The sequence below is a fragment of the Brachyhypopomus gauderio genome, chromosome 14 (genome assembly GCF_052324685.1).
Source record: "Brachyhypopomus gauderio isolate BG-103 chromosome 14, BGAUD_0.2, whole genome shotgun sequence".
NCBI lineage: Eukaryota > Metazoa > Chordata > Actinopteri > Gymnotiformes > Hypopomidae > Brachyhypopomus > Brachyhypopomus gauderio.
In genome coordinates, this window is record NC_135224.1 from 16,637,921 (window position 1) to 16,650,790 (window position 12,870).

Sequence of the window (12,870 nt, forward strand, 5' to 3'; positions counted from 1 at the left end):
GCATGCGGCTGGGGGGGCGTCGTCACCTCCATCCAAAAGGAATGCTTTGTTTTTAAGAGACCCACCTACACAAACCCTATTTAGGTGACAGCAGCAGATCATTATCTTTCATCTTTAATCCTTGTGAGCACCGCCCCGTGGGTTTAATTAGAATATTTTTTCTTGTTTTGTTGTCTGCTAATAAATGAATGAGTTCACTGACCTCGAGTGCGACTTCCTGCTTAGCCATGGCCCTCTCCACAGTCTCGTACATCTGTGTGTTCTGGATACCTAGCCCACAGAAGATGGCGAAGGCCTCTAGAAATTGCTCATCGTTGCGATTAAAGGCCTTCACCTCACCTGTGCTTTCATCCATCTTGTTGACCAGCTGGCACACACCTTCACAGGGGAGAAAACAACCTGTGACAATCCTCATGGGCAAAGTGCCATGTAACGTCTTGTTGCCAGGCCTCTTCTTGGTTTACACATGTTGAACAATGTTAGAAGTCTGACCAGGTATGCCATAAACAATCAGTCCTCCAGGAAATGCAATATCAATTTCTTAGTAACATTTATTGTTTATAGCCTTTACTTTTACACACATTCTGTGTCAACAAATGTTGGTCTGTTGACTATTTTGTTTGTTATATATACCAAGCAATATAAGACTGTACTTGTAAAAGCAGATAATGACATAAGCTTGATATAAAAGAAGTTCATCTGGGTCTTTGTAACGAACGAACTGGAATTTCCAAGCAAATGGAAATAAGGAAATTTCATTTGAGTAGCAGGATGGCACATTCTGTCTAGCCGGATAATGAAATTATTTGAGAATGCATAAGGATGTCTACTGTAGGTTACTGACAACCGCAGTGATTTATCCCCTATTGTGGAGTTTAGGCTTGGGTCATTGGGATGATGATGCGTGTATTTTCTAATTTGAAGTAAAATTTGAGGATTTAAGAGTTGGCAATTACCCTTATACACACACACACACACACACACAGGTTGTCTTACCTATTACTTTATCTTTCTTCCCATTCCTGATTGGTGTACACAACAAACTCTTGACATGGTAATTTGGGCTCTCACACTGGGAAGAGTGATAATATATAGAAGAGTGATAATATATATATGTAGATATGTAGATTCAGGAAGAGTCAAGGCCTTATGTAAGTATGAGATTATGAGATCAACATCTGGCATAGAAAATATATATTTTTACCAAGGGTGTAGACAATACAAAGGCAAAAATATCTATGAAAACTTTGTGAGAATTCTCAGTGCCAGGAATGAATGAATGTTCAATTTATATAGCACCTTTCAAGATACCCAAGGTCGCTTTACAATTTTTAACACAGGTACAACCAACAGGTACACAACCAATCACACACTAGAAGGAATTCCCCTTTGGGATAAAGGATTCCAGTGCAATGCTCATTACTCACGGTCCATGGAAATAGCTGGTCCTTTGTGATGTCAGGAATATTCAGAGCCTCCATAGTGTTCTTCACATACTGGGCATACATGTAGTTAATCTTATTCACATCACCATCCCTGTAATGAAACAATTTTATGTGGTCTATGGTTTGAATAACAGTATCTGTAACACATCCTCTCAAAGCATCAAATCATCAGTTTTTTCATAAGAATTTATGGGCTTAAACCCATAATCATCATAAGATGGTTCCACAGTTCTACTGAAAAAGAATTAAAGGCAACCTCTGGTAACACTGAAAATCTAATCTAATGCATTTATGTTCCCACTTAATTCACTAATTCTATTTTAGATATTTATTTTTTGCTTCATAAAATACGTTGTGATTCGGTTCTCTAGCCCACCGTGCATTAGAGATCTAAAGCACAAATATTTCATGAGAGTAATCCTCTAAAGGGCAACATCTTCAAAACAAATATTCAGTACAAAGATTAATCTAACAAACCATTTTGCATCATTTCATTAAGGTAAAATGCTTCAAGATATGACCTTCTGTCATCCAAAGGAATGTCATCAGTAAACATCAGACTTTGTGAACTATTGGAGAATAGTGAACTAATTTTTGTGAATTTTGTGAACTATTGTAGAATAGTGAACTATTGTTGCATGCACACAAATTAAGACATTTGGCCTGTGCTAGTATGCAAGCACCAAAAAATGTGTCTGTATTTCAGAGCCAGTGAAATGAGGAATGATAGAGAATGAGGAGAAAATAATATGCTTCCCAAGCAAAGCTCATGCTCTCTCTCTTACTCTCATATTGTACAGTGCCTTGCAAAAGTGTTCATAGTTTTCATGTTTGCAGTGTCCCCTACATGGCTTGTTGCAAACTGCAAACGGCACTTCTTATGACTTACTATCAGAAATAGTTTTCTTCTTGCCACTCTTCCATAAAGGCCAGATCTGTGGGACAGATTCTCCCACCAGAACTGTGGTTCTCTGCCATACACCTTCCATTTTCAGATGATGGATTGAGATGCTCATTGCTTGGGATATTTTTTATAACCTAACCTTGCTTAACACATCTCCACACCTTTATCCCTGACCTGTCGGGTATGTTTCTTGCTTTTCATGATGCTGCTTGATCACTAATGTTCTCTAACAAACTTCTGAGGCTTTCACAGAACAGCTGTAATTATTCTGCAAATAAATTACACACAGGTGGACCTAATAAGGTGACTGGGCTTTATTTAGGGGTGTCAGAGTGCAGGGAGCTGAATACAAACGCATGTCACACTTTTCAAATTTTTTATTTATTAACAAGTTTGAACACTATGTATAATTTTTTTCACTTCATAATTAATTGCTACTTTGTGTTGGTCCATTACATAAAATCCCAATAAAATACACTAAAGTTTGTGGGTGTAACATGAAAAAATGTGAAAACATTCAAAGGGAATTAATACTTTTGCAAAGCACTGAAAGTTCCTGCATTTTAGCTACCTTCAATAAAAAACAACAATTATGATGAAAGCCATATTTTCTTAGAAAAGAATATTATTTTTTATGTAGGACAGTGCCTGTGATACACTACATGATCCTTACTCTGTTTTTCCACATAGTCGATTACCAGCCGCATGTGTGAGTAATAGAACTGTCAGAAAGAGCTTGTGGTTTTAATGGAGCTCCCACATTAAAAAACAGGCATGTACGTGCAGTTTGGGGAGTGAGTTCCATGCCTCTCTGAAAATCCTCGGATGGATTCCAAAAGAAAGAAAATCGCTCTGTGGACACAGGTTAGCCTAAACAGATTATGATTAAGCACCTGTCAAAGCCACTATGGATGAGGCCATTGTTGAAGCCAAAGTGTGCTCTAACAAGGGTATAAGCTTCTGTCTTGATGCTGTTCTGGCTAAAGAGCTTTACAAAGAAATCTACAAAGCCTTGCAATGGTTTGTTCATTGTCCATTTGTGATCACACGTCATTGAGAAACTCACTTGAACATCATTCATCTGGATCACTTGTGACCTTGACTTTAAACACAGATATGTGGTTTGTAATTGCAATATGCACAAACTCATGCCTCTCTGAACTCAGATTCTTACCTGTTTGGATACTCGCCAGACCCAGTGAGCTCCTCATACTCCATATGGAATACACTTGAGAAAGCGTTCTGTGACACAAACAGAACAGTCATAAGCTAAATGGCCGCACTATGCACAGAGGTAAACTCAGGCAAGCTTTCACGTAAGGGGAGCCAGTGGTTTCTGGGTCCTTTTAATGCTGTTAGTGTCTAGTGACTGACTGGGTAAACGTGACCCGGAATCCCGGCGGCTGCATGGTTTAATGTGCTTGTGTTTGTCTGTTTCTAGACGGGTTAGAATTTCCCGCCTGCAACAATTAAAATCGTTTTGGATGCTGGTGGTGGCCAAATGGCATTATTCAAGCAGGCGACTCGGAAGAACCTGTAAACGATCTCTACAATAAACAGAGAGGAAATTTAATATACTATTCATCAGCTCTGCCAGAAGCTGAGTTTATCTCAGCATTCCTACACACACGGTTACCTCCTTATAGGGACTTGTCTGCAAACCTGGGCTTGCCTAATAAAAACTGCATTTTCCAAATTGTAAGAGACCATGAAAACAGGATAGGATGAACCAGGGTGCCATCCAGATTAATTTTAAGAGGAAAGAATATTAGAAAACTAGTTGTTTGTAATTTGCTTGCTTCAACCAACTAACACCAAGTGTAACTCTTGGTTAAAGAAGAATATGTTCACCAGGTAAACATTAGCTAGGCTCTCCTTTTTTGAAGACATACAGTAGTGCTGTATCAACAGTCAACAAAATTTCTGTCAAGCTGACAAACCCCAGATCTCTCACTGGAGCCCATATAGCTCAGTGTGATTGGACTAAGTGGATTTCTTCTGAGCGCTCGGCCTCCTGGACCATTAAGACATGTCTCTCTTAGCAAGTGGCTGGAGACTGCAGGAGACCACAGTAGGGCAAAGCAGACCTCCCACAGAGAAAGGCCAACATCAACATTCATAAGATATTACCCCGCATACAGCCCACCATGCAATTTTTGACTTTAATGGTTTCATAAACTTTGAGACATTTCCTTGTAAAGAAAATAAGAACAAAAAAACATCCTTTAGTATAAACACCTGTTTAATATAAGATAAGCCCTCTTCAGCCTCCCAAAATTGCTCTCAGGGGAGTCTTTGCAGTATAAAGATATAAAAACATCTAAACCCACACAGCTTAAGCAACCTGACCACCATCATTACCAGGTCTAGAAAGATCTTTCTTGTCTTCATTGCAACCTGCTAGAGAATTTGGTTTTAGCTTTTGGCTCCAACTGCAGTCCCCCTCAGAGATGATCTGCATCAGGATTATAAGTTAAATCATTCTTTGGCAGTACCTAATACCTCTCCAACACCTCAGCAACACCTCTTAGTCTATGGGAGTGTTAGTGTTATGACCTTGTTTGGCAAACACGGGATATTCATAAAACACAAGCAGTACGTGAACTTGGAGAAGTGTGCTTGTCCTGGTTGCACTGGGAAAAGAAAATCTGTGACAATGTAACAGATTGAATTAGGGGCTTTGACCCCAATTTTCTACAGTGACTCACCTGCCCCATGTGATACCTTAGAATCCTTGGCTGCACTTGACATCAGACACTTACTATAAATAACCATACTAGAGAGTTCCCCTGGCCTGCTTCATATATATATATATATATAAAATTCTATGTGTCTATGTTTATGTTTCATGGGATTTTAAGTGACTATAACTGTGTGACTGTGTGTGTGTGTGTGTGTGTGTGTGTGTGTGTGTGTGTGTGTGTGTGTGTGTGTGTGTGTGTGTGTGTGTCTGGTAATTGCTTCTTTGCCAGTTTAGAATAAGGCAGCAATTCAGGCAATATTCTGCTTGTGGTTCTGCTGTAAAGGAAACCAGTGTTGCCTACTGATTGGCCTGCCACTCACCCATTCAGCTCGGCACACCAAAATACCCAGTACTGGTTCTCCTCACAAAAATGGTGACTAGGTTTGGTCTAAACTTTATATCACACGTAATATATGTCAATTTTTTAAAGTTCTGTTCTTCAAATCATAATCATAACATTTTTAGATTTTTACAATGTATAAAAGTGACATTTAATAAAAGTGACAATAAAATTACATTTGGAAAAGTCACTTTTAGCACTTGGAATGACATCCACTCTTAAATAGAAACCACTGTCATAATCAGGGGTGAAAGGTTACATGAATGTGTGTTTCTCTGAGCTTCACATTACTTACACTGTGCTTTTAAAGTCTACAATGATAAATGATCTACTGTAACAATAGCCATATACAGATATTCCTTCATCCAGTCTGCAATAAGCATTTTCTCTTTTTATGGCCAGTCAATGTTTTTTTCTATAGCTCCAACAGACTTTACTGCTGCAGTGATTCCTGATTAGTGTTTTGAGGTTCTATGAGCTCATCAGCAAACATAATTTTGGTCCATCAAGTGAATACTCTTACCCTCAAACAGGTGCTCTTTAGTACAGCATAAACTGCTTATTCCTTTGCAATATCCTTCTCTCTATCTCTCCTGTAACACTCAATTGCATTTAATGTTTTTTTTATTTTTTTTATGACAATGAGCTGTGTTTACAATGCAGCCAAAAAGCAGGTATTTTTGCTCATGGCTGAAAACATACAAAACAATATATATTTCCAAAGAAGATGCTGTTGATGCCGAAACTTCCCCCAGTGTCTAAAATATGGTAGTATTTGTAATGATTATCTTACACTTGTATCAAGACCCTTTAATTATTCAATGAAAAGTCAAATGTTAAAGTGTTCTTAACTCACCGATGTTTCACCATCTGCAATAAACACAGTGCATTCCTGAGCCTGCATGAAAGACAAGATGGTGGCGGCAATCTTCCTTAATAGAACCTCCAGAGACTGCTGCTCTTCAAAGATCAGACTGGCCAGATCCAACAAAACCTAAACCAGAAGATTAATTGGACAGGTAAGAACACAAGACCCAAGCTCTTGCTTTACGTTTTCTAATCAAGATTGAGAAGGACAGGATACCTGATTCCTCCTGTTCTCGAGCTGTGAGGTCTCATAGAGCTGTGCGTTGTGTAGGACAATACCCGAGAAAGCCAAATAGGAAGAAAAGTCCTGTACACAAAACCCAGCAACATTTAGTATCAATCTACAATCAATCAAATCTACAAAAAAACCAGCAACTTAAGAATCCTAGTCCTAGTTTTTGAGTCAAAACTCAAAAAAATTTTATGTTTGAAAATTGAAAATTAAAAAGAAGACAAAAAGCAATCTTTACTAAGCAAGACAAACCTATAAAAGAAAGCTGCAAAATAGCCTTCACCTTCTCGTCTTGCTCTGTGAAGGTACTGTTTTCCCCACACCTCTTGTTGATTGCTTGAGCCACACCAACAACCTTTAAGATGATGATAAAGAAACACACATGCTGTGTTATTTGTTGTTTAGGCAGTAATAAAATCCCCCCCAAATCTTCAAATTCTACTACATTATTTTTGCTCCTTGTCTCATACCTCATCTCTATGGTTTTTTATTGGCATACATAAGATGCTCTGTGTTTTGTACCCCGTGATTTGGTCCACCTCTGCATTGAATCGAGGATCCTACAGATATAACATAAGTTTTACATTTAACATTTTTGTTACAATCAGAGCTACAATTATAATTTTAATCAATATAAAGTTCAATGTATTTAGTAAACCAGACCTAAAAACAGTTATCTGATATTTCTCACAAGCAGACCTACAAATAAATCTCCATAATGTATTTTTCAATGTGCCTAACACACTATATTTAGGACAGCTACAGTTTCTTTGCTACTATCACTACTATTATTATGGACTTTACTTGTGTTTTGACCCTGACATCTATGCAGCAAATACACCACATTGCATAACCACAATATCTTAGGTATGTCCTATAATGCCCTGGTTTATCTCCTGTTCTCATATCAGTCCACAATATTATATTGTCCCAGGAAGCCTTGCATGGATGTAAATATCTTTGAGACAAAACACAATTAATATAAATTAAGCATGGCTAAAAGTATCCACTACCTTAATTTGAACTGTTGGCTAGCAACTGAACTGCACAACAACCAATGCATAATGTAAACAAGACAGATAATGTAAATATTATAATTTCTGGACTGTATGATATATGTTATAATACTGTTATACATTGTTTTTTATTTTAGATCCTACAATTAGTGTTCTTTAACTCTGAATTCTGACTTTGACTACTGACTACTGAATATTGACTTTGCTGCCACTCTTGGGGAACCTAATGTGACCTCAGTAGAATACTTAGCAATGCATGTGAATCATTTCAGCTATTGAGACCTCCATAGGTTAATGCACAGCAGGTGGTCATATAACCCAAATGTCAACAAAGTGTGTCAACAGATACTATGCACAGCTATCGGGAAAACAAGTGACACTCATTGACCCACAGTACATCAAATTAAATACAGCCTTGACCTGTGTTCTGCACTGCCAAATCCGACACCCTTATAACCACTATGACATCAGATTTTCCAAGCACTTCAATTCCAAGCTAATAATTTAATAATGATAACACTACCAAAATCAACATTTAAGTAATTAATGGCTTTAAGTGTTTAAATGTCTGCATTCTCTCACAGAACAAAATATCACCTTCAACATTAGGCGCATCATTTTTTATTGTCATTGTCTTCATTTTGTTTTTAGTGTGTAGTCTAATGAAGAGGACAGAGCCATGTCCACAGAACAGCAACTTAGAAATGAAAACCTCACCTCATACGCATTCTTGATGTTGAGAGGCCGGCCTGTTGCTGCCACATGACCAACTATACCTTTGTTCCACTCCAGGCGGATGCCACTGTTGGACGCCTCCTCCAGAGTGGTTCCCTCTGCGACGTCAAAAAGTCGGCTAACCAGGAACTTCTTGTTGGAGCTGTCTTCGCACACCAGGAACAGCGAGTAGCGGTCTGCCGCGATCAGCTCATGGGTGTGTAAAAATATCCGGTGGCAGAGGGAGGTGAGATCCAGGTGACTCGAGACGTCCCTGACGAGCTCCAGCAGGCGAGTGCACCGGTCACCTCCGTGCTGGTGGTCCCCTTGACCCCCATCCTCGTCTGGCCCTCCTCCTGGGCCAGTTTTTAGGGCAGGTGGGGGTGGCATCTGCACCCGTTCTGTGTCGCTGAGAAAGGTGAGTGAACCCTCAGCGTCCTTCACCACAATGGGCCGCAGGGGACGGTCAAACTCTGACGCGGAGATCTTGCGGGTGGGGGTGGACGGAGCTGGGCTGGCCGATGGGGCCTCACTGGGGCCCAGAGAAGGAAGTGCACTGAGGGGTTCGGGAAGAGCTTTGGACCCCTCTCTGGAGGGCTGGATAGAGTGAACCCGCTCAGCAAACCAGGCGTTGACCATTTCCCTTAAAAATGACAAACAGCCAATAAGAGCGCTGGAGATATTTAAAAAGCTATTCAGAAGGACAGATGGGCAGGCTACAGTTAGAGATTGCATGTAGACACTTAACTAATGCAGATTACACTGAGGATAAAAAAAAGCTCAGAAATCTTTTGGAACTACCTTGATTTTTGTATGAATTGATCCGCAAAGGTAAACTGATCTAATGATAACAAATGGTATATAATATAATAAATAATGAACAGGTAAAAACAGAATTTTTTTGTACTATACCTTTATCAAATGCATTGCTTAAACAAACAAGGAAAAAACGTATGAACATATTTAGTAACTAGTGGAACATAATTTATATAGTATGAGGTCAAATGGCTAAAATATGAGCTATATAGTATGAGGTCAAATGGCTAAAATATGAGCTTAAATATATAGCTGCTTGCTACTCAGTCCTGAGCAGTGGTTTGAAGGTCATTCTTGGCCAATCCTCAATGATGTTTCAGTTCATATACATCTGTGGGATGTCTTGCTTGAATGATCAAAAACTCAGGCCTGCAGTGTTATGTTCCCGCCAACATGCTTCATATTTTGGATGAGATTTTGGTATTGGTATGTTATGCTTTTGTTTTCTCAAAACATAAGGCCGGGTACAGTTACCAAAGTTTGAACTTTCATCTAATCTGCCCACAAAATAAGCACTGTTCTTCAAAGATGCATGCTTCTACAACAAGAGTAACAAGAGTAACTGAATTTCTTTCATTTGTAAACCATCTGTGTGACTGTGAACTGATGTCTTTAGAAATCCTTTTGGCACCCTTTCCAGCTACATTTTTTTTTCTCTGAGGTCCCTCTGCAGTCTTTGATCAAACCAATTCTTGCTGCTTAGGCCTTACTGGTCTATACTGCAGTAGACAACTTTGCTTTGAAGACCATTAAAGCATTACTGCAGAAAGTCTAAGCCCATTCCAAAGTTTACTAACCTTTCCTTTCAACTATGTATTTATGCAGCTAGTAAAAATGTGAAAATGTGAACACTGTATCTTTATTTGACAATTATCTTTCTACACTTTCTTCGATTGGCATGCAGATCTAAACATTTCATATTGGTTCCAGAATGACCAGTCACAAACTTACCTCTTAGTCCTACTCCAGCTGGGAGGTGAACAGCACACAGATTAATGCGTTATTCACAGCTTGCTGCAGGACTAATCAGCAAAGCTTTAACAGACTGGTGTACTCAAATGACAATGGAAAAACTGTACAGCAGAGCACCAAACACACATTTAAATGTTCAAAGTCCAAAGTCTAAGCCACTTGGCCTTTATATGATATTGAATTGAAAACTTCAGTTCAGCAACTCAAGTGGAAAACCCCAGAGGTTATAAAACTTGTGGCTGTGAAATTCACTGTCAGATCGTCTTCTAATTCTGGCAAAATGAACTATTTCTTCTGTCAGCCTCAAAATGACTAAATGAGCAGAATCTATGACAATGACTGTCACAGGAGTTCCTCAGAGAGAACCCAAACCTCAGTGAAATCTCTCGGGACTCCAACTGAAATGTTCTTTGCTTGTATGGTTAAATCAATAGCACTTACTTTGAAGAGTCCCCACTCACTGGTCACCATTTCTACATAAAAATCTCAGTCCACTATGGCTAACCTACCATACATGCATTCTTGGTGTTAGGCCAAAATTTCAAAGGATAAGGAAAAGAAGGATAAAAGAAAGGATAAATCAGAAAGGATAAGCATAATCCAGATATTTTCTGAACTTAACTAAATTCAGTACTGCTTATCTAGAGAGAGGAGATGGTGGTTTGAGCTGAATTTAGAGCCAATCCATTCATTATAAAGAACACCTTGCATGGAAGTGGAGGAAACACCATCAAAACACCAAAGCTAAATTATAGTGTGCACAGGAAAATAGTATAGGCTATATGGTCCATCGAGAACCTATTTAACCTTGCATTGATTTAACAGTGGTACTTTTACTGTGGCTTGCACTCTTTATTTACTATTTTTAAAGCAGTTATATTATTTAACTATACAGTAAGCCATAGCAGATGCACAGCAAAATAGGCTACCTCCTACAATTTGCAGATAACTTGCAGTTTCCATGCGTGTTCACCTGCACTTTAAATGGAGCAGGTGTCAGTTCAACAATGGGGGTTTTTCTGTGTGGCGCGGTCAAGTTGTACGGGCAATACCAGTCTGCATACGCCTGTGCTTGCAGCAGAAGACTACAGGTCTCATGCAGGTACAGGGGAAACAGAAGATGTAGAAGCGTAATACGAAGAGTCAAGTCTACACTATGTTGTTGACAATGGGTTGCCACCACGCAGCAACGCACGACCAGCAAGCTGTTTGAGTCGTTGTATAGGCAACACCTAAACAGAACTATAAGAACTATACCAACAAAATAAACGAAACAACGAAATAAAATGTCAACATATATCTTGAACATCACAAATTAAAGCTGTCAGAGCGGCATGATTATCAGAAAATATTAAAGGATTTTATTTTATCCGCGAGGCGTCTTTTACTGCACCACACACGGTTGTTTGTAAAGACACGTCCCGCCACTAAGCGACATATTCAATTCTCGACTCTTTTCTCTACGATATTCCGAATTAACACATTAGTCAAAGCTGGTTGCACATGCCTACTTCCTTAGATAACTTACCGGGTGGCTTTTCGAACAAAGTATGAGTGAGCGAAGTCCTGATTGTCGTCAAGCCAAGCCTCCATCCTTTCGCTTTCTGAAGGAAAACCCTCCATATCGCGATAAGAATTTAGCCCCCCAGAATCATTTGCACTACTCTTCAGAGTAAAAAGTCGGTAAGATATTAAATCTGATTGGTGTACTCTCTTAGAAAGGTAAAGAGAAGCTCTTGTCACTTGTCAACATCGCGTGCGCACGCCCGCCAGCAGTATGAGGAAAGGATACTGACACCTATGTCTCTCTCTCTCTGTCTGTCTCTCTATCTCTCTCTCTATCTCTCTCTCTCTCTCTCTCTCTCTCTCTCTCTCTCTCTCTCTCTCTCTCGCTATAGTTTGCATTATATATGATCTATTATTTGGTCAAGCATTCAACTAAATTAATTAATCTATTACTAATAATCTATGCTTTTCCCTCGAAGTTGTTGCTGCGTATGTAATTTGTGAAACAAAATATTGGGCACATTTACTACGCTGCATACAGGACTACTGCCTATTTAGTAATTGATATGGACAGCATAAATTTTCTCCTCAATTATTATGTTAAAAATTCAGATTTCATAATTAAAAGATTGCCTCCCAATAGATCCCAATGAGTCTTTCACTGTTCGATAATATCAGGCTCAACCCCCCTACCCACATCCCTGCTGCTAGTGTCCATCATACACAATGGTGTAGCCTTACCAGCAGATGGTCCCTCTTTTTCTCCAGAGAAAATGGGACAATTTAGAGACATATGTGCTCTCAAGGGCACCAATGTGACTCAACCTATACTTGATTGGAGTAAGATAACGATACCCTTTGGGCATATAGTCACTCAGACAGTATGCAATTATATTTGTTTGGTGGAATAAAACTCAGTAAGACATACTATATATATATATATATATATATATATATATATATATATATATATATATATATATATATATATATATATATATATATATATACTGTCCTTTACATGCTATTGTTGAAGATGGATGGATCTCTCCTCTTCCTTCTCTTCCTCCCTCTACTTCTGTCCGTCTGCTGCCCTCCTTCCATTCATTTTCCATCTTGCCACCAGAGTTGATGGCCACGATAGTCAAGCAACATCCGTCAAGGTGTCACCTGATACATTTCCATGTATCCATGAGAGCACACAAAGACATGGCTCTATACAAGAACACTGTCCAGATGGAGTCAGTCATTTTACCCAAAGCTAAACTCCCCCCACTTGCCATTTAGTCACAAGTCAAACAACACTCTATTCCAC

General features: G+C 39.0%; 1 protein-coding gene across 3 annotated transcripts in view; it reads right to left on the reverse strand.

Annotated features, from left to right (window-relative positions):
* Positions 1 to 12,870, reverse strand: part of pde5ab (phosphodiesterase 5A, cGMP-specific, b) — a 47,625-nt gene that overhangs the window by 11,165 nt on the left and 23,590 nt on the right. For 2 of the 3 annotated variants that reach the window (XM_076973051.1, XM_076973050.1), the window contains exons 1-10: positions 11,578 to 11,836; positions 8,265 to 8,904; positions 7,002 to 7,091; positions 6,815 to 6,886; positions 6,517 to 6,606; positions 6,289 to 6,426; positions 3,524 to 3,591; positions 1,428 to 1,536; positions 997 to 1,072; positions 203 to 378 (exon numbers count right to left, since the gene is read on the reverse strand). In XM_076973051.1, coding sequence (XP_076829166.1) covers positions 203 to 378; positions 997 to 1,072; positions 1,428 to 1,536; positions 3,524 to 3,591; positions 6,289 to 6,426; positions 6,517 to 6,606; positions 6,815 to 6,886; positions 7,002 to 7,091; positions 8,265 to 8,904; positions 11,578 to 11,672 — 1,554 coding nt within the window. In that variant the 5' untranslated portion in view covers positions 11,673 to 11,836. Of the gene's footprint in view, positions 1 to 202; positions 379 to 996; positions 1,073 to 1,427; positions 1,537 to 3,523; positions 3,592 to 6,288; positions 6,427 to 6,516; positions 6,607 to 6,814; positions 6,887 to 7,001; positions 7,092 to 8,264; positions 8,905 to 11,577; positions 11,837 to 12,870 lie in introns of those variants that run through there. The other variant, XM_076973052.1, reaches the window with a different exon arrangement.